The sequence below is a fragment of the Mustela erminea genome, chromosome 9, assembly GCF_009829155.1.
Source record: "Mustela erminea isolate mMusErm1 chromosome 9, mMusErm1.Pri, whole genome shotgun sequence".
In the NCBI taxonomy this organism is placed as follows: Eukaryota; Metazoa; Chordata; class Mammalia; order Carnivora; family Mustelidae; genus Mustela; species Mustela erminea.
This window is the reverse complement of record NC_045622.1, coordinates 99,957,967-99,984,086: the sequence shown is the minus strand read 5'-3', so window position 1 is coordinate 99,984,086 and position 26,120 is coordinate 99,957,967. Positions and strand designations below refer to the sequence as shown.

The 26,120-nt window shown below is 38.0% G+C and overlaps 3 protein-coding genes across 3 annotated transcripts; 2 read left to right on the top strand and 1 right to left on the bottom strand.

Annotated features, from left to right (window-relative positions):
* The first annotated feature begins 5,559 nt into the window (after positions 1 to 5,559).
* LOC116600359 (olfactory receptor 5F1-like) lies at positions 5,560 to 6,504 on the top strand. The gene has a single exon (XM_032360538.1). It carries the CDS (start codon positions 5,560 to 5,562, stop codon positions 6,502 to 6,504), a length of 945 nt encoding a protein of 314 aa, XP_032216429.1.
* A 10,077-nt stretch (positions 6,505 to 16,581) lies between these two features.
* Positions 16,582 to 17,574, top strand: LOC116599925 (olfactory receptor 10AG1-like). Its single transcript, XM_032359861.1, has one exon. The coding sequence runs from the start codon at positions 16,582 to 16,584 to the stop codon at positions 17,572 to 17,574; it is 993 nt and encodes a 330-aa protein (XP_032215752.1).
* A 383-nt stretch (positions 17,575 to 17,957) lies between these two features.
* On the bottom strand, positions 17,958 to 25,918 carry LOC116599924 (olfactory receptor 5T1-like). The gene is made up of 5 exons (XM_032359860.1): positions 24,930 to 25,918; positions 22,100 to 22,164; positions 20,843 to 20,940; positions 18,973 to 19,145; positions 17,958 to 18,108 (listed from the first exon to the last, which is right to left on the bottom strand). Exons 1-5 carry the CDS (start codon positions 25,916 to 25,918, stop codon positions 17,958 to 17,960), a joined length of 1,476 nt encoding a protein of 491 aa, XP_032215751.1.
* Between the last annotated feature and the right edge of the window lie 202 nt (positions 25,919 to 26,120).

Sequence of the window (26,120 nt, the reverse complement as noted above, 5' to 3'; positions counted from 1 at the left end):
GTCTCCATGTATTTGGGTTCTTTCCAAACTTCCTTTTGTGGTTGAGTTCTAGCTTTAGAGCATTGTGGTCTGAAAATATGCAGGGAATGATCCCAAACTTTTGATACCGGTTGAGTCCTGATTTAGGACCGAGGATGTGATTTATTCTGGAGAATGTTCCATGTGCACTAGAGAAGAATGTGTATTCTGTTGCTTTGGGATGAAATGTTCTGAATATATCTGTGATGTCCATCTGGTCCAGTGTGTTGTTTAAGGCCTTTATTTTCTTGCTGATCTTTTGCTTGGATGATCTGTCCATTTCAGTGAGGGGAGTGTTAAAGTCCCCTACTATTATTGTATTATTGTTGATGTGTTTCTTTGATTTTGTTATTAATTGGTTTATATAGTTGGCTGCTCCCACGTTGGGGGCATAGATATTTAAAATTGTTAGATCTTCTTATTGGACAGACCCTTTGAGTATGATATAGTGTCCTTCCTCATCTCTTATTATAGTCTTTGGCTTAAAATCTAATTGATCTGATATAAGGATTGCCACTCCTGCTTTCTTCTGATGTCCATTAGCATGGTAAATTCTTTTCCACCCCCTCACTTTAAATCTGGAGGTGTCTTCGGGCTTAAAATGAGTTTCTTGGGGCCACATATAGATGGGTATTGTTTTTTTATCCATTCTGATGCCCTGTGTCTTTTGACAGGGGCATTTAGCCCATTAACATTCAGGGTAACTATTAAGAGATATGAATTTAGTGCCATTGTATTGCCTGTAAGGTGACTGTTACTGTATATGGTCTCTGTTCCTTTCTGATCTACCACTTGTAGGCTCCCTCTTTGCTTAGAGGACCCCTTTCAAGATTTCTTGTAGAGCTGGTTTGGTGTTTGCAAATTCTTTCAGTTTTTGTTTGTCCTGGAAGCTTTTAATCTCTCCTTCTATTTTCAATGATAGCCTAGCTGGATATAGTATTCTTGGCTGCATGTTTTTCTCTTTTAGTGCTCTGAAAATATCATGCCAGCTCTTTCTGGCCTGCCAGGTCTCTGTGGATAAGTCAGCTGCCAATCTAATATTTTTACCATTGTATGTTACACACTTCTTTTCCCGGGCTGCTTTCAGGATTTTCTCTTTGTCACTGAGACTTGTAAATTTTACTATTAGGTGATGGGTTGTGGGCCCATTCTTATTGATTTTGAGGGGCGTTCTCTGAACCTCCTGAATTTTGATGCTCGTTCCCTTTGCCATATTGGGGAAATTCTCCCCAATAATTCTCTCCAGTATATCTTCTGCTCCCCTCTCTCTTTCTTCTAATTCTGGAATCCCAATTATTCTAATGTTGTTTCGTCTTATGGTGTCACTTATCTCTCGAATTCTCCCCTCGTGGTCCAGTAGCTGTTTGTCCCTCTTTTGCTCAGCTTCTTTATTCTCTGTCATTTGGTCTTCTATATCACTAATTCTTTCTTATGCCTCATTTATCCTAGCAGTGAGAGCCTCCATTTTTTATTGCACCTCATTAATAGCTTTTTTGATTTCAACTTGGTTAGATTTTAGTTCTTTTATTTCTCCAGAAAGGGCTTTTATATCTCTCGAGAGGGTTTCTCTTTTATGTTCCATGCCTTTTTCGTGCCCGGCTAGAACCTTGAGAATTGTCTTTCTGAACTCTAGATCTGACATATTACCAATGTCTGTATTGATTAGGTCCCTAGCCTTCGGTACTGCCTCTTGTTCTTTTTTTTGTGTTGAATTTTTCTGTCTTGTCATTTTGTCCAGATAAGAGTATATGAAGGAGCAAGGAAAATACTAAAAGGGTGGCAACAACCCCAGGAAAATATGCTTTAACCAAATTAGAAGAGATCCCAAATCGTGAGGGGGGAGAAAGGGGATAAAAAGAGGTTCAAAAAGGAAAAAAGAAAAAAAAAAGAAAAAAGAAAAAAAAAAGAAAAGAATTAAAAAAAAGAAAACAAATAAGAAAAATATAAAAAAGAAAAAATATATATATTAGATAAACTAGTTAAAAAACGTTAAAAAAGAAAAAGGTACAAGTTAAAAAAAAAATTTAACCAGAAGGCGAGAAAAAAAAACAAAAAATGAAAAAGAAAAAAATTAAATTAACTGCAAGACTAAAAAAAAATCACAGGGAAAAAGCCATGAGTTCCGTGCTTTGCTTTCTCCTCGTCTGGAATTCTGCTGCTCTCCTTGGTATTGAAACCGCACTCCTTGGTAGGTGAACTTGGTATAGGCTGGATTTCTTGTTGATCTTCTGGGGGAGGGGCCTGTTGTAGTGATTCTCAAGTGTCTTTGCCCCAGGCGTAATTACACCGCCCTTACCCGGGCTGGGGTGAGTAATCCGCTCGGGTTTGCTTTCAGGAGCTTTTGTTCCCTGAGCGCTTTCCGTAGAGTTCCGGAGGACGGGAATACAAATGGCGGCCTCCTGGTCTCCGGCCCGGAGGAGCCGAGAGCCCGGGGCCCCACTCCTCAGTGCGCCCTCAGAGAACAGCGCCCAGTTACTCCCGTCTGCCTGACCTCCGGCCGCGCTCCGAGCTCACCGAGCCTGCGACCGGTTCAAGGTAACACCGAGCTGTGAGCTTACTGTCGGCTCTGTCTCTGTAGCCGGCTTTCCCGTTCCAATACCCGCAAGCTCTGCGACACTCAGACACCCCCGATCCTTCTGTGACCCTGCGGGACCTGAGGCCACGCTGACCCCGCGTGGGCTTCGCCCTGGTTTAGCCTCTGGAGCGATGTCCCTCAGCGGAACAGACTTTTAAGAGTCCTGATTTTGTGCTCCGTTGCTCCGCCCGTTGCCGGGAGCCGGCCCCTCCCCCCGGGGTCTATCTTCCCGTCGCTTTGGATTCACTTCTCCGCCGGTCCTACCTTTCAGAAAGTGGTTGTTTTTCTGTTTCCAGAATTGCTGTTCTTCTTCTCTTCAATCTGCCGATGGATTTGTAGGTGTTTGCAATCTTTAGATAAGCTATCTAGCTGATCTCCGGCTAGCTGAAGTAGTCTCAGCCTGCTACTTCTCTGCCATCTTGACTCCTCCCTCCTTATTTAATGATTTTTGAGTAATTTATTTGCTAAAATTAATGAAAGATGTTTAAATTGTATGCATTTAGACTTTGTTTTGGCCAGAATTTTCATCAGTGATTAGGTGAGGCCAAGGGAGCCTACCTTACAAAACTTGTTAGCATCACAAAGTTGAAAAAAATAAGCAAGCAATTTGGAAGAAATGAAGAAATCAATATCAACAATCACACACATCCAAAAACACAGCATAAGAGAAAGAGATGATGTTATTAGAAGATGAAGTCCTGCATTTAGGCAGAAAAAAATGTGTACAGAGAGCTTAATCTGAGCACTCAATTTATTTTGATTTAGTTTGTTAAATGTAAACTAACATGCACAATGTAATTTTTATTGCTCTATTGAAAATAAGAAGTGTACAATTGTAAACGACAAATAGGTATTTAATAGAAGATGTGCACCTACACACACATTATACATGTATGTGTATATAAGTGACTAGGATAAAAGGGGACGGGACAAGGAAATTAGGTATCTGGGTATTATTTTCTTCTGCTAAGATTGTGTTCCAGTTGATTCTCCCACTTTCTAACAGTTTGTCTATTGAAAAATCATTTAATTATCTGAAATTTCAGCTGCAAAATGCATAAAATAATAATGTCAACCTCAAAGACTGGCAGGGAGAATTAACTGAAGATTTAAATGGAAAGAGCTATATGTTTTGAGTTCTCAATGCAAATAGGCTCTCCATGCATATGGACCCCCATATGAGGTTTATTTCACATAGATTTTCTTGTATGTAGATCTGGAAAATCTGTCATTTCATCCTCTTCTAGGTACAGAGTCATAGGCAATATTTTCAAAATCTAACACAATTCTGAAATCATAAAAACATGAGTTCATTCTCTTATCCATTGTATTATTTGCCCAAGATTTAGTATTCTTTAAATAATGCGCACTTAAGTTAGTTTCTCCTTCTCATTAATGTCACTCAAGAGAGAGTTGAATGAGAGATACACTTACTCAGACAAAGGATGTGTGTGTGTGTGTCCATGCACACACACACACACACACACACACACACACACAAACACAATTTCACACAAAAGGAAACAGAATTTTTTTTTTCAATTACTAAAATAACAAAGGAAGCAAAATAATTTGGTACTGGATTTTCTTCTTTTTTTTTTAAATAAAGATTTTTATTTATTTATTTGACAGAGAGAGATCACAAGTAGACAGAGAGGCAGGCAGAGAGAGAGGAAGGGAAGCAGGCTCCCCGCTGAGCAGAGAGCCCGATGCGGGGCTCAATCCCAGGACCCAGGATCATGACCCGAGCTGAAGGCAGAGGCTTAACCCACTGAGCCATCCAGGCACCCCTGGTACTGGATTTTGTATCCATTTGGGATAAGCTAAAAATAGAAAGGGAGAAGCAGTATCAACAACCAATTATAAGTATTGTCACTTAATTTTTTTACTTCAGTTAAGACTTTTTTAAAGTAACATAGAGATCAGGAATTACTTTGTGATGCAAGCCCCATATAATGTTTGATTCCATATATCTACCTGTGATCATATACTGTGTACTTTTGAGACTGGAGTGTCTATCTCTAGAGGTCTGACTCACAATTACCTATAATCTAGTCCCATGGTTATTCATTCCTCCTTATGAAAACAAAATAAAAGTGTGGCAATGTGTATTTACTCACAAGCCATTTCAAATGTTTACAAAAAAGTAAATTGAATGCCTACTATATTTAATTTACTTTTAAAAATGAAATTTTCTTCCTTTTTCTGTAAACTCCATTGGATTGGCGAGCATCTCATAAAAAAAGTAAATCCTAGACTCCCCAGGTAAGACACTGGGAAGAAAGTGATCAGGATTTTGTGCTGTTACTCACTGAGTTGGACAGGTTGCATGTCTCCTGCTAAGGATGTTATTTAGAAGTGAACTTTGTAATCGGAACAGATTTTTGGATGACTTTTAAAACATAAGAAAATCATTTTTAAAATATATGATAGGAGTCTAAATACTGATTATTAGAATTGGTCAGTCGGGTGGCTGCTTAAAGTACTCACGAGTGATTTCTGGAAAGGAATGCATGAATTTTAGAGTTGAAGAATATTCAGAGTGGTTTTGCGGATAAATGGAAAGGAAAAAAATGGAGCTAAACTCACATACCTGCTCAGTGAATGAAGACATGTCAGCAAGGATATTTTTATCCTTTCATTTGGACATAGATTGTACCGAGACAATAGAATCATGTAAGTAGCTTTTGGGAAACTGAATGGGAGTGTGTGGTCCTGCACTAGTGAGTTGAGAGATTCCCCAATCTTGATTCAGTTCAGACACTTGTTCATTAAATTCAAAGGCTGGTCTATTTGTCGCCCAATTTCCTCTTCCTCCATCACTCAATTTACTGTGTTGTATTATCCTATTTTGTGATTTTCCCCCAATGGGTGAATGACCTCATTAACATTTCTATTTCTTATAAATTTAGGAGAGGAAAATATTTATACCTAATGCAAGTTTAAGCATACTATATGTGCAACTAATGACCAGAAGAAACCACTCTTCACCGACCGAGTTCATCCTGTTGGGATTAGCAGACACGATGGAGCTACAGATTGTCCTCTTTTTGCTTTTTCTGGTGATTTACACACTTACAGTTCTGGGGAATGTTGGGATGATCCTCTTAATCAGGATTGATTCCCGACTTCACACACCCATGTATTTCTTCCTGGCTAACCTGTCCTTTGTGGATGTTAGTTACTCCTCCACCATCACCCCTAAGATGCTGGTGGACATGTTATCAGAGGAGAAAATCATCTCCTTTGCTGGCTGCTTTCTGCAACTCTACTTTTTCATCGCCTTGGCCACAACTGAGTGCATCCTTTTCGGGTTAATGGCTTATGACCGTTATGCGGCCATATGCAACCCTCTACTTTACTCCCTGGTCATGTCCAGGACTGTCTGCCTCAAAATGGCAGCAGGGGCTTTTACAGCAGGATTCTTGAACTCCATGGTTAACACAAGTTATGTGAGCAGCTTGTCATTCTGCCGGTCCAATGTCATTCATCATTTCTTCTGTGACAGCCCTCCACTTTTTAGGCTCTCATGTTCAGACACACACCTGAATGAAAGCATCTTTTCTACATTTGCTGGTGTGAATATGGTTGGGGCTTTGCTGGTCATCCTCACCTCCTATTCCTACGTTCTCTTTTCTATCTTCCATATGCATTCAGGGGAGGGGAGGCGCAAAGCCCTCTCAACCTGTGGGTCCCACCTGACAGCTATAACTCTGTTCTATGCCACTGCCATCTATACCTATCTGAGACCTAGTTCCAGCTACTCCCTGGATCAGGACAAAGTGGCTTCTGTGTTCTACACGGTGGTGATCCCCATGCTGAATCCTCTGATCTACAGCCTCAGGAATAAGGAAGTAAAGAAAGCTTTATGGAATGTAACTACCAGGACAAGGTTCCTTTCCTTTCTCTGATATGCTTGGTAAATTTTCTGAACTAGGTATTAAATGAATTTTCTAAGTTGATTGAATCCTACAGTTTTCATTAGTATATTTCTAAGTAATTGCTTTCTGTTAATTCTCGAGTGCAGGGACCCATTTATGTACAAATGATTCACCAGTCTTATATATGGACTCAGGGATTTCATGTAATTATTGTCTATTTTTGCTGGGTTTTCTCAAATTATTTCTAATGAAATATTGGTTAGAGAATGAAAGAGACACAGTATTTAGAATCAAAAGTCCTAATATCACACGAAACTCACTATATAGAATATTTATAATTGCTCACTTATTTTTCTTCTGCATCTTTATTTCACCATTTGTGGTTTGTAAAAGATTGTTATGTATCACTTATGTGTAAAACAATTTGAATTTAAAATAGATTTACATTTTAATTTATTGAATTATCTTAGGGGGGAGAGGCTTAAATCAAATTTCAGGACTACAGTTTTAATTACAGCTATCAACTCACCATCTTTCTTCCCCCATACCATTATCTGCATATACATATCTATTCATTAATAAAGAAATGTGAGCTTGTACAAAATGGGATATCAGGAAAGGTATCATCTCATTAGAATACACCAGTTAAAACTCTCATATTCCCTTGTCTGGTCTTCAAAATGTTTAACCTTTCTTTCCCTTCCATTCTCTTGGGCTGACACATAGGACCAAGTTACATACACCTGCATTCAACTGCTGCCGAGTTTAATCAGTGCATAGTTCCATAGGAGGTAGGTCAACTTTCAGTGGATGAATCTGACATATATTCTTTATAATAAGCTTATGGATTTCCTCTTATAGATATCTCTCAATTGCCCAGACAGGTGTTTGTGATGTCATGAGTGTTGTCTATGCACCTGTGAACTTTACTCTCACTCACAGGTCCTGAATGGTTGCCTGGCCTGGACACCTGGCAACAGAATGACAGTTTGTTCTCTGAGATCATTTGTCCATCCTCTGAGTAGCTTGCCTACAATCTTCTGCACCAGCTGGCTGCTCACTGGCTAGATTCATTCCACATTACCTGTCCCCAGTATTTGGTGGGATCATATACTAAGACCAAGATATTTCATAAGTAAATGGCAATAATATATCCCTTCCACTAGATGTTTTATTTTCAAGTAAAATTTAATAATTGAAAGAATGTTTGGGAGAGAAAATCCAGTTATCCTGAGATTTGATTTTTAGACACATCCTATTTTACGTCATGTTCTCTGCTCTCTAATGCAGCTTTTTTACACTTTTTCTTATTTACAGAGTCTACAAATACTTTATATTTGGGGGGCTATAAGCACTTAATTGTCTTGTCTGCTTTTTAATTACTTAAATATGGGTTTCTTATGTAAATTCTGATTATTTCTTTAACCCATAAACTACTAAAATTATTTTTAAATTATCATAATTTTTTTGTATAGTGTACAACACATTTATGTGAAAAATATACCAAGAATGGTTTATTTTAATTAACTCAAAATAAATTTAACCTGTGAAACCACTGAGATTTCCAATTATTATATTGAGTGAGCAGACAATTTGGAAATAATGAAGAATAAGTATTCAAGAATCATATAGGTCTAAATAAACAACCAAAAGAAGAAAAGTTATTGTTATTGAAATCCTGCATGTGAGCAAACAAAAAACTGTGCAGTTTTATATTATGTATAAGAATAATTTTGGATTTATTTTGTTAAGCGTAATTTAACATGGACGATATAATTTCCATTAATCCAGTAAAAATGGCAGGTATACATTTGTAAACAATAATTAAGTAAAGGCTAGGTGTTGAAACAAGTGAAGTAATAATTCATTTAATTTCACACTGCTAAAATAAAAGGTACTTTGTTAACTCATAATAAGCCTACAGAGGATAGAGATAAGTGAAATTTTGTCAAGAAGATAATGCCAAAATGCTGGGTGAACAGGAAAATATTTTTTAAAAAACTCATTGAGCTGATGTGAGAAGATGTAATCTGTAGAAAAGAAATGTACAAAGAGCTGTATTGAAAATTTATAGCTTTGGGACACCTGGGTGACTCAGTCTACTGAGCTTCTGACTCTTGATTTCAGCTCAACTCATGATCTCAGGGACATGAGATCGAGACCAACATCTGGCTCCACACTCAGTGAAGAGTCTTCTTGAGATTTTCCCTCTCTCTCTGCCCCTCCCCACCAAACAAATAAATAAATCTTAAAATTAAAAAAAAAGAAAATGTATAAATTCATGGAAATATACAGCTTTATAGAAACAATCTTAAAACAAGTATGTTTATTGAAAACATAGAAAACATCAAATAGAATGTGTTGCAACAGAAAGCAGAAGTGTGGTCATTGTTGTTCAACTTAGGTATAACTTACTATTTAAAAAAAAAATTTATTTGTTTGACAGAGAGATCACAAGTAGGCAGAGAGGCAGGCAGAGAGAGGGGGGAAGCTGAGCAGAGAGCTCAATGCAGGACGCTGAGATCATGACCTGAGCCAAAGACAGAGGCTTAATTCACTGAGCTACCCAAGCATACCTATAATTTACTATTTTGACTGGAGAATTGGTGTGTACTATCTTTAAGGTTCTCTTTAAATTTTGTGATTTTAATCTTTTTTTTTAAAGATTTTATTTATTTATTTGACAGACAGAGATCACAAGTAGGCAGAGAGGCAGGCAGAGAGAGAGAGGAGGAAGCAGGCTTCCCGCTGAGCAGAGAGCCCAATGTGGGGCTGGATACCGGGACCCTGGGATCATGACCTGAGCCGAAGGCAGAGGCTTAACCCACTGAGGCACCCATGCATCCAGTGATTTTAATCTTCAATGTGACAACATTGTGTATGTCCATGTACCCTTCCAAAGTCTCAGAAGAATTCTTGATGTATTTCAGTCACTTAACAAAATTTTACACCCAGATCTTCCCTAAAGAGGAAGGTAGTGAATATGGACCAGGTCATGGTGAGTTTTTGCAAATAGAAGATCAACTGGATAAAGATTTATGTCAAAAGCTGAGTTTCCAAACTGGGCTCCAAACCCTCAACCTCCTGAAGTTGTATGAACATTTTAACCATGTGTTATAAAGTAAAATTAACAAAATATAACTTATTAGCTACGGTTGTGCTGAGAGTGTGTCAAATTCATTTATATACTGATGAGAGAAACAGCTAGATAAAAAGAAGTTACAGATTTGGAGAGGATATGGAAACAGAAGGTTTATTTAGTTTGGAAACAGAAAAAGCAGCATTAAAAACATGCAAAATAAAGATTGAGGTTAGATTTCACACATCATAACATTATCATGCCCAAATCATGTATTGCAGAAGAGAACTGTGTGTCAGAATTATCCTAAATGCTAGATTTGGTGAGAATAGTCAAAAGGAACTTCATATTTAAGAAGCAAATGCTAAAGATATTTCTACAGCTGATTGCAGTCACAAACTTTAACCTTCACTGGTAGGGTCCAATACAGACACCCTACATAGGCTCATAAAATGGTACCAACAGAGATTAGAAGCAGAGTGACAAGACACAAGTTTTATTTTTAAGTGGCTATGGTCAGTAATTTTTTTTTTCTAACATGCAAACAAAATTGTAACATACACTCTTTTCTTATTTCTTAATTTTTATGTTTCGCTTTAAAAAATGTATGTGTGTTAAATTTATCCCCTACGATAGGCTGATAACTTCATATGAGACCTATATGAAGTAGCTATCTACTATTGATCTGTTCAGATGCACAGAGCATAATGTATTTAATGTGAAAATATCCCTAATTCTTACAATGATTCTTCAATGGTGAAATTTGACATTCCACCACCATCAAAAAAAAAAAAAAAAAAGGCAATGTTTTACATTTGTCTTATTTGCCACCAATTTGACTTATAGGAAATCTTTCATACCAATAATACATATATGAAGATATTTCTAGTGATGAGTACTAAATTAGCTTTCTGTCCATAGCATTAAAAATATACGGATCCATGTGATGATGAATGATATTAATAAGTGATCTATTTTTTTTTCAATTAAAAAAAGAAGAAATAAAAGGACTACAGAGGACTTCTATAATGGGGGACAAGGACCTCTGTGAATCACCATGTCTTTAATAAAGCAAAGAATATACTAAAAAATGTTAAATCAATTTTTAGAGCTCTAGATATCAAGCAAAGGTTAGAAACAATGTGAGGAGAATTTACTCTATAAAAACTGATGTTATCAAAATAATTAGCTACTACATTCAGCTTTTCTTTATGTATGGAAGCATTCATAAGTATCTAACCACGTAAGGTGTTGTGCTATACATTACATGAAGCACAGAAAACTTTGTACTCTCTAGACTACCAAACCTGTGTTCCTCTAGTGTGTCATATCCCATGACACATGACCCATATCATTTTTATTTCTGAATTTGACCTTCTCTTCTTGTCCTTAGCTCCTTGATTCCAGGGCATTTGTGTACATTTTACAAATGTAAATGTTGTTGTCACCTGTGTTTTAAACTAAGAAAATATATGTTATGCTATGCTAAACATTATTCTAAATAGTGCTTTTTCATGCTGGCAAATGTTCCACTTCTGCCAACATGAACAATTATTTTTGCTGGCCAAAACAGTTCAAACAAAAACAGAAGTAAGCCACCATTTCTAACATAGTAAAGTTGAAAATTATAGCAACAAAAAAATTTATCTTTCTCTCCTAATAGCGTTAAAGCCCTCATGATATCATTTTCCCATCTTCAGCTTCACAATATAGAGAAACTTGAAATTCAGTGTATGAGTCTTCTTGTCAAAATTCACTTTTTTTTTTCTTATGTGTGTTTATGTAACTAAAAAATTCCACCTATAGCATGTGCAGAGAGAGGACCTTAACGTGTAAACAATTTAGATGATGCATGGAATCTAGATAATTTCACTCACATTATTTGAGTTTAAGAAATGGCATTTTAATAATTTCGAACTTAGTATTCTGAGATTTTGTGCATAAATATAAACCAACTTTAAGTCTTTGAATGTCCTTGTAGGGGAATTCTTCTATTCTCCAAAGATGAAGAAGCTAGGGAGAAAAGTAGAGAGGAGTGGCCAGGAGGCTACTGTTCCACAGATCATATCCATAGGGACAGCACCTTCAAGGCAGCACTGATCCAATCAGAGACAACCTGGGTTACTCTCTAAGTTACCACTCGACAGATTGTTGAGCTTAAAAATTCAACATGTCATGGAGAGAAGATGTTCTTCAATGAATAAGGAGCTATTTTCTACCAGAGCTCCACTGACCTAGCTAAGTAAAGTATAAGTTTCACAAAAAAACAAGGATGGCCGGAAATTTTTCTTTGAATTATTCAAAACCAAAAGTTACATCAGATAAGACCACAGTCTCTATAAAAGAGTGACACAGTGTTTCTTTCATAAACCAAAAAGGTAGGCTTTATTTTTTTTTTAATTTTTAAAAAAATATTTTGTTTGTTTATTTGACAGAGAGAGAGATCACAAGTAGGCAGGGAGGCAGGCAGAGAGAGAGGAGGAAGCAGGCTCTCCGTGGAGCAGAGAGCCCAATGTGGGGCTTGATCCCAGGACCCTGGGATCATGACCCAAGCCGAAGACAGAGGCTTTAACCCACTGAGCCACCCAGGCACCACTAAAAGGTAAGCTTTAATTATTTTACCCTGTTTAATAAAAAATATATTAATAAATATACCCACTGAGGTTTTTTTTTAATACAGTTGATTCACAAACACACAAATTACATTAATTGTAAATGCACCACATAGTGATTCAACAACTCTATACATTGTTCTGTGCTCATCACAAGTGTAGCTACAATCTGTCACCAACCACACCATTCTATGAAGCCCATTAAGTTTTGATTAAGAAAATGGACCATTGAAAACCACATCAAAAACTAATGATGCTCTATATGCTGGATCACTGATCATAATAAACACATAGAAAAGAAAAGAAGAGAAAAGAAAAAAAAAAGGAAAGAAGGGAAAAGAAAGACAAGAAGGGAAGAAAAGAAAAGAAAATGGACCTTGATATTACATGGCTGAGTCTGAAGTCAGGTCACATCCTAGCTTCCCGACATTGGGCACATTAACTTAATCCCTGTATGCCTCTCCTTCTTTATGCAAAATGGGAGTAATAACAGTACCTACTTCATTCAGAATGTAATACATGAGCTAATACGGGGAAAGTCATTAACAGGGTGGTTAACACATAATAAATGTTCAAAACCTCACAATAATAAAAAGAATTTCAAATAATCAGGTCTCTCTACTGTCCACAGCTATTCCCATTCTTACTAACTAGCAGCAATATCTTGGGGAAACCCACTTTAATTTACTGGACTTTTATTTTCAGGGTTTTTTTTTTTCCCCCCTCTCATCAGTACTTTTTCATTGTACTTTCAGCAAATAAGAAAAGCAGGCTTTGTTATAGATGTATAAGCAAAATTAAATTTCAAAGCTTAACTCAAATCCCATTTAATATATGAAAGCATCCTCAGCAATAACTTTTTCTGGCTACTTTCTTTTCTGAAATTGATTTCTTCTCTTTATTAACAATGAATGGCCTTTTGCAATTTTAACATGAAATCTTCAACTCTTTATTTACTAATATTTCTATGTTAGCATCTATCCAGCATAGAAGAGTCTACTGTGAATCTTAGTTTTCCTGTAAAATACTACCCCATACAACCTCTCCTCCCCGGATTAAGAAAGCTCTACTCCAGAGAAGTTGGAAGACGAGCAAAATTCAAAAGAAGAAAAAAATATATAAATTTATGTCATAATGATAAACACAATGAGGAGGATACTTGTAATAGAGTCTAAGTAAAGTGATTAATACAATCCAAGCTGCTTAGTCCTCAAGACAGCTCCCTGGGTTTCATGTTATCTTTATAGCATATACTTTCCAACAAGGAAAAATGAACTCTGGTCATAAAACTAAGGACATATTGCCATATACCTAATTTCTGTTGTAAGTCACTCAACATGAGATTGTTTGGTCAGTGAATTTGAATCTAGTTGAATGCAACATGACTGCTGAGATCAGTAGGAAAACTTCATTTTGCCATTACCCGTGAAGAAATATTTAAAAACCATTCACTCATGCAAGAAATTGATTAGCTATTGGGATATGAAACTGAGGAGCACACAAGGACCTTTTTGTTCCTGGGATATGCTTTACTATTTTTACTTAAAAGTGAAAATCACAAAATGATTTCTCTGATACCTTAAAATCTAATGAAGTACTAGATTAGATACCATATTCATAAGAAATTGACTGGTGCTCCCAGAACACCTTGTAATTCTCTCTTCATAGACCATGCACTTTCCCAGCCATCTGTAATCTCTGTAAAGATGGAAACTGAGCTCATTTATTTGTCATTAGTGTCCTTAGTCTACTTTGTAGTGAAGACGCTCAGTATTTACCTTTAATAAACCACACATTTAGGATCAGTGAGAAGAAGGAAATATAAAGTAGGCATTGCAAATTATTTTGGTCATCTGGGATCTGTCACAGGTGAAAGGAATCAGGTCTTAAAAGAAAGGGCGGCCATACAGTGGAGGAAGGAAGGCCAATTTGGAACCTGGGAAACTGACAAAGAGACTTCAAAACCCATGGCAATCTGGGTTTCAGAGTATGTGACAATCTGTGAAAAAGGTCACAGGTTAGCCTTAATGAAGACTAGATGGAGGTCACAAAAAGGAATATGGGGTCTAAGGTGCACTGCATGGCAGAGAGACCTAACTTAGGCGGACGAAAAGTTTGATTCTTGAAAGAGCTGGCTGGGATCTGTCTACTCTGCCTTTAGCCCTGTGATTCCTGGTGGTTAGTCAGCTGTAGGTATTTAGAACACACTTGGTCCTTGAACAACATGGGCTTGAACGTCATTGATCCATTCTACTCAGATATTTACAGTACACACCATAATTGTTTTCTCTTCCTTATGATTTTCTTGGCAACATTTTCTTTTCTCTGTCTTACTTCATTGTATGAATACAGTAGATGATACATATAACATATAATACATATACAAAAAATGAGTTAATGGATTATTGATGTTAGCAATTAAATTTTGAGGGAGTCAAAAGTTATATGCAGACTTTTGACTGCCTGGAGAGGGATTGGTGCATTCATTGCTCAAGGGTCAACTGGATATTTTATATTCATAATACACTCTACTTATCCACCAGAAGCTGTAATGTATACTACAAAATGTATATCAATTGGCATGTTCATAATACACATTTAAATGAATAATATAGTGTATATCAATAATATGTATTATATATATTCAGCAACTCAGAGATAAGAAAGGGTACACAAAAATGGATTTTCATTTTGTCTGGCATCAGGTATATGATCCCTAAGATCAAATTCTCTTGCCTAATTTATTTTTCCTTTTCCTTATTTAATTATCCTATAAAGACCCTAAACTTATCTAATTGTTCCTAAAGTCATACCATTTATTTTTCTTTAAAGATTTATTTATTGGGGCACCTGGGTGGCTCAGTGGGTTAAAGCCTCTGCCTTCGGCTCAGGTCATGATCCCAGAGTCTTGGGATCGAGCCCCGCATCGGGCTCTCTGCTCAGCAGGGAGCCTGCTTCTCTTTCTCTCTCTCTCTCTGCCTGCCTCTCTACCTACCTGTGATCTCTGTCTGTCAAATAAATAAATAGAATCTTAAAAAAAAAAAAGATGTATTTATTTGCCAGAGAAATAGAGAGGGAGAGAGAAAGAGAGATTGAGAGGGAGAGAAGGAAAGGGCAGGGGAAATAGCAAGCAGAGGGAGAGGAAGGCTCGAGGAAGGCTCCCTGCCGAATAAGGACCCCAATGTGGGACTTGATCCCAGGACCCTGGGATCATGACCTGAGCCAAAGGCAGACGCTCAACCGACTGGGCCACCCAGGCATCCCCAAAGTCATACCATTTAGAATATAAGCAGAATTACTAAGATTTGGGGGGCCATGGTAGGTTTAAGGACATATTATAGTCAAATCTTACATGATTTATTTTACATTCTAAACTTATGACTTGCTATGATGCATGATTTCTAATATAACAGTGTATGATATCTTAAATGAAATTGTTTTCTATCATGGACAGTGGGCAATATTCCCTGTTTGCCTGATCAGAGTCTCAGTCTCTTTCCCAGATAATGAGCATCCCATGCTGGTCTGAGCTGGGCCTGGCTATGCATTCTTACTGACCACCTTGACCTCTGGTTATGTGAGATGCAGGTCACAGGGGAAACATCAAACCAAACATAAAATAATCAAATTTTTGGTTGCAACAATGTGGATGGAACTAGAGGCTATTATGCGAAGCAAATTAAGTCACTCAGAGAAAGACAATTATCGTAGGATCCCACTGATATGTGGAATTTTATAAATAAGGCAGAGGATCACAGGAAAAGAGAGGAAAAATGAAACAAGGTGAAACCAGAGAGGGAGGCAAACTGTAAGAAACTCTTCAACTTAGGAAACAAAATGAGGGTTGCTGGAGGATTTGGGGGTGGGAGGGATGGCGTGATTGGGTGATGGACATTGTGGAGGGTATGTGCTATGGTGAGTGCTGTGAATTGTGTAAAACTGATGAATCACAGACCTGTAGCCCTGAAGCAAATAATACATTATAGGTTAATTAAAAAATAAAAAAGATGATAGGTAGAAAAACATACAAGTGCATTAGATACCTGATTGACAAGGAAGGAGACACGTTTCTCATTAGAGAATGTCCTGTATTAACTAACACAGGAGAATAGGCTATTTGACATGTTTTGCTTTTGTTTTGTTATTGTCTGTTTTGGTGTGTTGTTCATTTGTATATACTATTAATATTAGCAGGAAGATTAGAGTTGATTACTTTCTGTTTTTATCTACTGGAATTTAGGGTATTATGTTTGACATTTATTATCAAAAATTCAAAACAAAATAAAAAAAAAACAAAAAAGCTCAATATCTATCCTTTGTCAGTGGATTTGAAATCGCCTATTTAATATGTCCCATTCTGCAACTGAGCCCAGCCATTGAAGTGAATTCTAAGCCTCAAAATCATTTTGTTTATAGATGGAATCCACAGAACAAAATCCTCTGCAAGGGAATCAGACTCCATTAATGGATTTCATCCTGCTTGGCTTTTCTGATGTTCCTGACCTCCAAGGATTTCTTTTTGGAGTGTTTTTGATCATGTATGTGATTATTCTGATGGGAAATAGCCTCATTATCACAATAACTAAGGTCGATCCCTCCCTCCAGACTCCCATGTATTTTTTCCTTAGGAACTTTTCTTTCTTGGAAATATGCTATGTGTCAGTCACTGCCCCCAGATTATTAACAGATCTTTGGAGACCAAATAGAAGTATTTCTGTTCTGGCCTGTGCTACTCAAATGTATTTCTTTCTGGTGTTTGGATTCACTGAGTGCCTCATTCTGACTACAATGGCTTACGACAGGTATGTTGCTATTTGCAACCCCTTACGCTACCCTCTCATCATGAACAACAGGCTCTGCATCCAACTGGCAGTTAGCTGCTGGGTCACTGGAATTCCAGTACACATAGGGTTCACCTACCTGATCTTCTCTCTACCCTTCTGCAGGTCTAATCATTTGAATCACTTCTTCTGTGACATACCTCCAGTACTTAAGCTTGCCTGTGGGGATACTTTTATAATTGAGATGTTGGTTTATGCGGTTGCTCTTCTAGTGGTCACTATTCCTTTTATGTTGATTCTTGGATCTTATGGGAAAATAATCTCAACCATCCTGAAGTTGCCATCAGCCGCTGGGCGAGCCAAGGCATTCTCCACTTGTTCCTCACATCTCATGGTTGTGCTTTTGTTCTTTGGATCAGCCACCACAACGTACTTGAGCCCCAAGTCCAGTAATTTAACAGGAACAGACAGGTTTCTTTCTCTTTTTTACACTATTGTGACGCCAACGTTCAACCCCATGATATATTGTCTGAGAAATAAAGATGTTATGGTGGCACTCAAAAAATTCCTACTGAAATGGATTGTACTATCACTTGGAAATGGATTGTACTATAACTCAAAAACATAACTTTATAAAACTTGTTTCTTATTTATCACAGTCCCCATATACTCATGCTGGTGCTTCTCTAATTTTTGCTACAACTCTTAATTCTTTTATGTAAGTGCTATCATTCTTTTTATCTCCTGTGAAATAAATTTGGCTGTTATTTTTAAATATTAAATGAATTTTAAACTTAATTTCTGGTATTGAAATAGTGAAAATAACACATAGAGGTTATTAAAAGTTGCTATTGTTGCTCTTTTTTAGGATTCCAGAATATGGCCAACATTTTCTGTTTCACAAAAAGATTATTCATTTTTATATCTCCAGCCCCAACATACTATATGAAAAATAACAGACATCTAATTAACTTTGTTAGATTGAAAGGATGATTAATAACAAAGGCTAAACTACTGATATTTTATCTGCTCATGAACAACAATTGCATTAGAATCATCAGGTGGCGTCACATAAAGAAAGGAAGGATATGAATCTAACAGCAGTGAGTCGGGTTGATGTGTTACAGAATTGATTTTTATTGGTGATTCATTAGCGAATTCCCTAAAACTAAATTCACATATGAAAAAGGGGGACACATTATCTCTCTGTTCCAGAATCCAGTCTTAGTCTACAATACTAGCTAATCCCCTATAATTTTATTATGTTAATTAGGAGACTTGGTTGTAAATTCAATATAGATATATAGATTGTAAAAGTATATAGAGGACACAAGTGGGGGCAGATAAAAGTATTTGAGTCATTGAAACAAATTTTTTGTAGAATGTTTGTTCTGGGCTGTGTAAGTTACTTGTCTTACCTCTTCCTCCCTTCTTGAAGGAAAAATCAGCAATTTCCCTTCTTTCTCTCTTTCTTTCTCTCTCTTTCTCTCTCTCTCTCTCTCTTTCTTTCTTTCTTTCTTTCTTTCTTTCTTTCTTTCTTTCTTTCTTTCTTTCTTTCTCTCTTTCTTTCTTTCTCAGAGGAGTCTCTCCACTGAGCAGGGAGCCCCATGTAGGACTCAATCCCAGGACTCTGGGGATTATGACCTGTGCTGAAGGCAGCCACTTTATGAACTGAGCCACCCAGGTACCCCTCTTTTCCTTTTTTTAAAATAAATTTTATAGTGTCTTAATGACAAAGAAATAACTGTGCAGAAAGACAGGAAAGAGTAAATTTGAACATTAAAGAAACAAAATCTGGGGTGCCTGAGTAGCTTAGTTAGTTAAGCATCTGCCTTTGGCTCAGGTCATGATCTCAGAGTCCTAGGATCCAGCCCCGCATCTGGCTCTCTGCTCAGTGGGGGGGTCTGTTTCCTCCCTCTTCCTCTCCCTCTGGGATCTCACTCGCCTCTCACTTTCTCTCAGATAAATAAATACAATCTTTTAAAAAGATAAAAAAAGAAAGAAACAAAATTTTATAAAACAATACCATTCCACAACCATTTCTTCTACAAGATCCTGAATTTTGTAAACTTCTGGCACCAATGATTCTAGGCCCTTGGGTACTCCCACCAGGATTCCCATCATATTCCTTTCAAAATACAGAGTACCTTTACTCCCCTCCACCTTCTGCTTCCCCCTGCTACATTTATCATCAGAGTCCTGTAGAAGGAAGAGAGAGTACATATAACACAACTTCTCTGCAATTTTCCCTGGCATAAAACCTCAACTTAAAATAGAAAAATGAAAAAAAAAAAACACATATATTAAGAAATAATTATCAAGGTCATAATAGTGTTCAATTGTAACAAAAAAAGTTATCTCTGAGAAAGAGAGAAACATATCCTAAGAAAATAGATCTTAGAGATGTTCTTAACTTCCATGTGAAAGTGCTACCAAAACAAAACAAATATCAGAGGACCTTTCATTTTTATTTTTTATCAATGTCAACTCTAGAACTGCCTCCTCCCCCAATAAGATTGAAGTTGTCTATCGTGTTTGGAATATTAAAATTCTGAAAGATGTTTGTAGCTGCAGAAGAAAGGATGGGTATCGGGGTGCAAAGGGCTGGTATTCTAAACTTTGCATTCAGTCAATATATGAACATCAGAATTTCATTTCTTTCTAAAATGTGTGGCTTTATCATGTTGTTGTATTAGACACTACGTATGGAATACCAGTCTGAGAAGGATGAAAGAAATAGGAATATTCTAGAAAAGCTATTGAAAAGAGCAAAACCCTTGTGGGGTCTGGAGGATGTCCCTAGTCCTATGAACGCCATGGAGAAAGGTGGGGTTTCTAGCTTCAGCCTGAATTCCTGAATGAGGAGACCAGCCTGACCAGAGGGGAGTCCCAGGTGAGGATGAGCTCTTTAGCTGCAAAATACTGCCAAATTTTTGGGCAGACAGAACATTAACTTATAGGCATTTTTTATCTCAGCTGACTCCACAGAGCAAGTAGTACTAATCTGAAGCATTTGAACTGAGGAAGGCCTTTAAAATTTTCTGATGGAATATGTCAAAGCAGGTCAGGAGGTTGTGGTCATTTATCTTTGGAATACCTCTGGTGAAGGCAATATTTAGAACATGTTTCTGGAGTGAAGAAGTCGGGAACTCTCTGGACATGGTGCCCTACCAAGCTTCCTGTACAGGCACACCTCTCTTTAGGTCCTTTGCTTTGTTGGGCTTCTCAAGGCACTGCTTTTATACCAGTTGAAGGTTTGTGGCCACCCTGTACTGAGCAAGCCTTTTGGAACCATTTTTCCAGTAGCCTTTGTCCACTTCATGTCTCTGTATCATGTTTAGTAACTCTTGCAATATTTAAACTTTTTTTCACCACTATTACAAATGTTATGGGACTCTGTGATCTGATCTTTGATGTTACATTTGTAATTTGCTGTGAACTGTATGCATATAAGACAGTGAACTTCATCAAATAAATGTTGTGTGTGCTCAGACTGCTTCACTGACCAGCTGTTCCCCTGTTTCTCATCCTCCTTTCAGGCCTCCCTATCCCCTGAAACAGCAATATTGAAATTAGGTCAATTAAAAACCCTACAATGGCCTCTAAGTATTCATTTAAAAGATGGAGTCACCCAACTCTCACTTTAAATAATAAGCTAGCAATGATTAAGGTCAGTGAGGAAGGCATGGTCAATGCCAAAATAGGCTGACGGGTAGGCGTCTCGCACCAAACAGCTGAGTTGTAAATGCAGAAGAAAAGTCCTTGAAGGAAATTAAAAATGCTTCTCTGGCGAACATACAAATAAATGATAAAAAAGTGAAAGAGCCTTCCTCCCTACGTGGAGAAAGTTTGACTTGTCGGGATAGATGATCAAAGCAGCTGTAACACTCCCTTACCCAGAGCAAGACCCTGACTCTCTTCAATTCTGCGAAGGCTGAGAGAAGTGAAGCTGCAGAAGGAAAGTCTGAAGCTAGTAGAGGCTTGTTCATGAGACCTACGAAAGAAAATGTCTCCATAACATCAAAGTGAAAGGTGAAGAGGTAGCTGCTGAGAGAGAAGCTGCAGCAAGTTATCCACAAGATCTAGCTATGATGTTAATGACCGTGACCTCACTCAACAACAGATTCTCTTTCTTTCTTTTTTTTTTTTGGTTTAAATTTTATTTATTTATTTGACACACAGAGATCACAAGTAGGCAGAAAGGCAGGCAGAGAGAGAGGAGGAAGCAGGCTCCCTGCTGAGCAGAGAGCCCGATGTGGGGCTCAATCCCAGGACCCTGGGATCATGACCTGAACCGAAGGCAGAGGCTTTAACCCACTGAGCCACCCAGGTGCCCCAACAACAGATTTTCAATGTAGATGAATCAGCCTTCCATTGAAAGAAGATGCCATCTAGGACTTTCATGGCTAGAGAAAAGTCAATGCCTGGCTTCCAAGCTTCAAAGGGCAGACTGCCTTTCTTGTTCGGGGTGAATGTAGCTGGTGACTTTAAGTTGAGCCAATCCTCTTTACCCTTCTGAAAGTCCTAGGATCCTTAAGAATCATGCTAAATCTACTTTGCCTCTCTTTAAATGGAACAACAAAGCCTAGATGACAGCACATCTATTTATAACATGGTTTTTACTGAATACTTTAAGCCCACAGTTGAGACCTACTATTCAGAAAGAAAAGATTCCTTTCAATACATGACTGCTCGGGCACCTGGGTGGCTCAGTGGGTTAAGCCACTGCCTTCGGCTCAGGTCATGATCTCAGGGTCCTGGGATCGAGTCCCGCATCGGGCTCTCTGCTCAGCAGGGAGCCTGCTTCCCTCTCCCTCTCTTTCTGCCTGCCTCTCTGTCTACTTGTGATTTCTCTCTGTCAAATAAATAAATAAAATCTTTAAGAAAAAAAAAAAAAACAAAAAAAAACATGACTGCTCATTGTCAAAGCATCTGATCACCCAGGAGCTCTGACAGAGATGGGCAAGATTAATGTTGTTCTTGTGCCTGCTAACACAACATCCATTCTGCAGCTCATGGGTCAGGTAGGAACGACAACTTTCAAGTTTTATTATTTAAGAAATGTGGTTTGTAAAGATAAAGTTGCCATACGTCGTGATTGCTCTGATGGATCTGGACAAAATAAACTGAAAAGCCTTCTAGAAAGGACTCACCATTCCCAATGCCTTTAGTGCAGGAAGTACCAGGATTCAAGACTTTAGTGAAGGAAGGAACGCACCTGTGGTGGAAATAGCAAGAGAGGCAGCATTAGAAGGGCAGCGTGAACATGTCATTAAATTGCAACAAACTCATGATCAAACTAACAGATGAGGAAATGCTTTGTGTGGATGAACAAAGAATGTGGTCTTTGGAAATGGAAGCTACTCCTGGTGAAGCTGTAAAGATTGTTGAGTCGACAACAAGGAATTTAGAATAGTACATGAACTTTAGTGATAAAGCAGCAGCAGGTTTTTGTGAGAATTAACTCCAATTTGGAAACGTCCACTGCGGGTAAAATGCTACCAAACAGCATCACCTGCTACAGAGAAATCCGTCATGAAAGGAAGAGTCAATCAATGCAGCAAACTTCACTGTTGTCTTATTCTAAGATACTGCCACAGCCGCCGCCCCTCCTTCACCACCCACTATCCTGATCAGTCAGCAGCTGTCAACACAGAGGCGAGACCCTCCACCAGCAAAAAGATTATAACTTGTTGAAAGTTGAGATGATGGTTCATATTTTTTTAGGAATAAAGTATTTTTAACTTGAGGTATGAACATTGTTTTTTAGACAAATGATACTGCACACTCAAGCTACAGTATAGTATAAATATAACTTTTATAGGACTGAACTCTCCCCCCTCTCAAAAAAAAAAAAAAAAAAACTCATTTGACTTGCTTAATTGTGATATTCTCTTCATTACAGTGGTCTGGAACTAAATCCACATTGTCTCCGAGGTGTGTCTCTAATCAACTTTGGAGGTGATATATCCTTACAGAGCAAATAAGGCCTTTCAAAAGCAGAGCTAAAGGTGTGTATGGAAGAGACTGTCTTCTGTGCCTTGGTTCTCAGGCCCAGGCCCTGAGGAGTGATGCCATCTGTAGTGGCATGCCAGCGTGGTGGAGAAGGGCCAAAGCTGAGTCTGAACCAAGCATGTAGAGATACCTGTCAAGATGGGTTGAGGCTTGGTTGTGTCAAGACCCAAGTCTGTCATCTGGTTATATCTCACCCTGAATTATTCATGTCTTTTGTTATTCTTGAGGTTAAGTATAATTTTGATTAATGCTAAAGCCTGGTCTCTGTGTTCTATGTAGAAGTAAAAGTGCATTCAATGTCCATCCTCTGAATGAAATAATAAAGGTGGGAGAAATACATTCTCACAAAGAATACGGTAATGTCAGGCGCGCCTGGGTGGCTCAGTGGGTTAAGCCTCTGCCTTCAGCTCAGGTCATGACCCCAGGACCCTGGGATCGAGCCCCACATCAGGTTCTCTGCTCAGCCTGGAGCCTGCTTCCCTTCCTCTCTCTCTCTGCTTGCCTCTCTGCCTGCCTCTCTGCCTACTTGTGATTTCTGTCTGTAAAATAAATAAATAAATAAAATTAAAAAAAAAAAAAAGAATATGGTAATGTCACCAGGCACTTGAACACATTCTCTGTGGACCCAGAGTCAGGCTGGGATCAGATTGCTGCCAACCACAGATTCAAGGTTAGAGCAGAGTGTTTGATCTGGAATCAGATGCGAATGACTCTTTGAAAAGTGAATTGGGATTATGTGAGGGGTGGTTTTGCTATGAATGAAGTGATATTTGCTCAAGTTAGTCAGAAAAAAGTATAATGTTTACTTACAATTCCAACTATGGGTGCCTATCCAATCTGAGTTATATGGAGATGAAAGATAATACTATATAACCTAATGTAAAGTTGACATGCATATGTGTCTCCATGAGTATGTATGTGTATATGTGCCTGTAAATAAACCTAATAAATGTACGTTGAAATCTTATCCCCTAATACTTCATAATATAACTGTATATGGAGACAGGGTCTTTGAGGAGTAATTAACTTCAAATGATGTTGTATCCAATATGACTATTTACCTTGTAAGAAGAAGAGATTAAGATGCTGACATGAGAAAAAAAGATCACTTAAAGTCAAAGAATGAAGACTACCATCTACAAATGTAGAAGGGAGGTCTTAGGAGAAATCAACCCTGGCATCACCTTGATCTTAGGCTTCTCGTATCCAGAAGAGAAAGAAAATAAAAAATTTGTTGTTTAAGCAACCTGTCTGTGGTACCTTTGTTATGGTGGCCCTAGCAAACCAGTACTACCAGCATCAGCATGATATTTTATATGCATGCATGTTTATGTGCATATATGATTAAGGAGAGCTAACCATAAAAATAAAACAGCTGATTACTTTATAAAATGGGTTTATTCAAGAGTAGCAGAGAATTGCACTTTGGGCTATGCAGGCTATGTAAAAACATTGGCAAATCCAGATAACAAAAGAGAGGAGTTCTTCTTTTATAGAGGAAGTGGGGAGCTGGGAAGGATTGTTATAAGCAAAAGTCTATTGGATTAAATTGAGATTTCCAAGAACAGTGGTTTTGCATTGGCTGGACTATTGCAGGGGAGGAGGAAACCTCTCTTCCTCTTGCTAGGATTAGTAAAGGGTGGAATTCTTTCTGCTGGGAATACAAGACCCATCCCTTCCCATTTGTTCTGTTGCTGACCACAAGTGGTAGGGTGTAATGCTCCTCTTCCTGGCCTCCTCACTCCGTCTTAGATGGGTTTCCCTTTATTCAGTCCAGAGAAGCAAAAGGATGACACAATTTCTGCATGTGTAAAAACTCCATTGGCAATGAGTTGACTCTGATCTTTACTTAAAAATGTCCATTATGAATAGAAAGACACCAATAAATAAAAACAAAACAATTTATTCATAGTGTTTTGATATGAAGACAATTACATCAGCCGTAATTTCTTTCAATTTGATGCTTACCGTGAAAAGCAGACTTTATGGGCAAACCAGTTTTTACCAAATACTCTTTTCATTGCGTCTTTCACATCTTTGTTCCTCAAACTATAGATGATGGGATTCAGCATGGGAATCACAATTGTGTAAAATACTGATACTATCATATCATGATCCAAGGCGTAGCTGGAATTAGGTCTCACGTACATGAAGAGAACTGTACCATGAAAAATTGACACCCCAGTTAGGTGAGAGCCACATGTAGAGAAGACTTTCCGCCGCCCTTCAGCAGAATGCATCCTCAGAATGGCCAACAGAATGAAACCATAAGAGACCAGGACTATCACGATTGTGGATATCTCAATAGATCCGGCAAAGTAGAAGACCAGAAGCTGGTTTATGTGGGTGTCAGAACAAGAAATGGCCAGGAGAGGAGGGATGTCACAAAAGACATGCTTAATTTCATTGGATGCACAGAAGGATAGAGTAAAAGTAGCCACAGTGTGTAAAGTACCATGCAGGATACCAGCAACATAGCAGGAAATTATGAGGGGCACGTAGACTCTGGGGGACATTCTAACAGAATACAGGAGAGGGTTGTAGATTGCCTCGTAGCGATCATATGCCATTGCAGCTAAAATAAAGCATTCCGTGGTCCCAAAAGTAATAAAGAGAAACATCTCTGCTGCACATCCAAGAAATGAAATGGTTTTATCCTCTGATAAGAAATTGACTAACATTTTGGGGGTAACAGCTGAGGAATAGCAGGCATCCAGAAATGATAACACACTCAGAAAATAGTACATGGGGTTGTGGAGCCGCGAATCCCCAATGACTAGTATAACCATTCCCAAATTTCCTACCAGAGTGAAAAGATAGATTGCTAGAAATAGTAAAAATAGGAAAACTTGCAGCTTAAAATCATCTGTGAAGCCCATCAAAATAAACGTGGTGACTTGAGTCACATTTTCCATCTGAATCCTGTAAAAATGTAAATCTGACGGCACGGCCGACATTTCGATTTTTATTTATAGGTTTTAAAAACAATTTTCTTTGAATATATAATCTACTCAGTCATATCCTCATAACCGTCTCTTACAAGGACGTGTGGATACCTTTGGTCCTGAAGGGATAGGCAGAGATGAAAACATGTGGTCCAAGTGGATGCATTACCCTGTATGAACAGATTAAATACATTATTTGATTTCATTGTTGGCC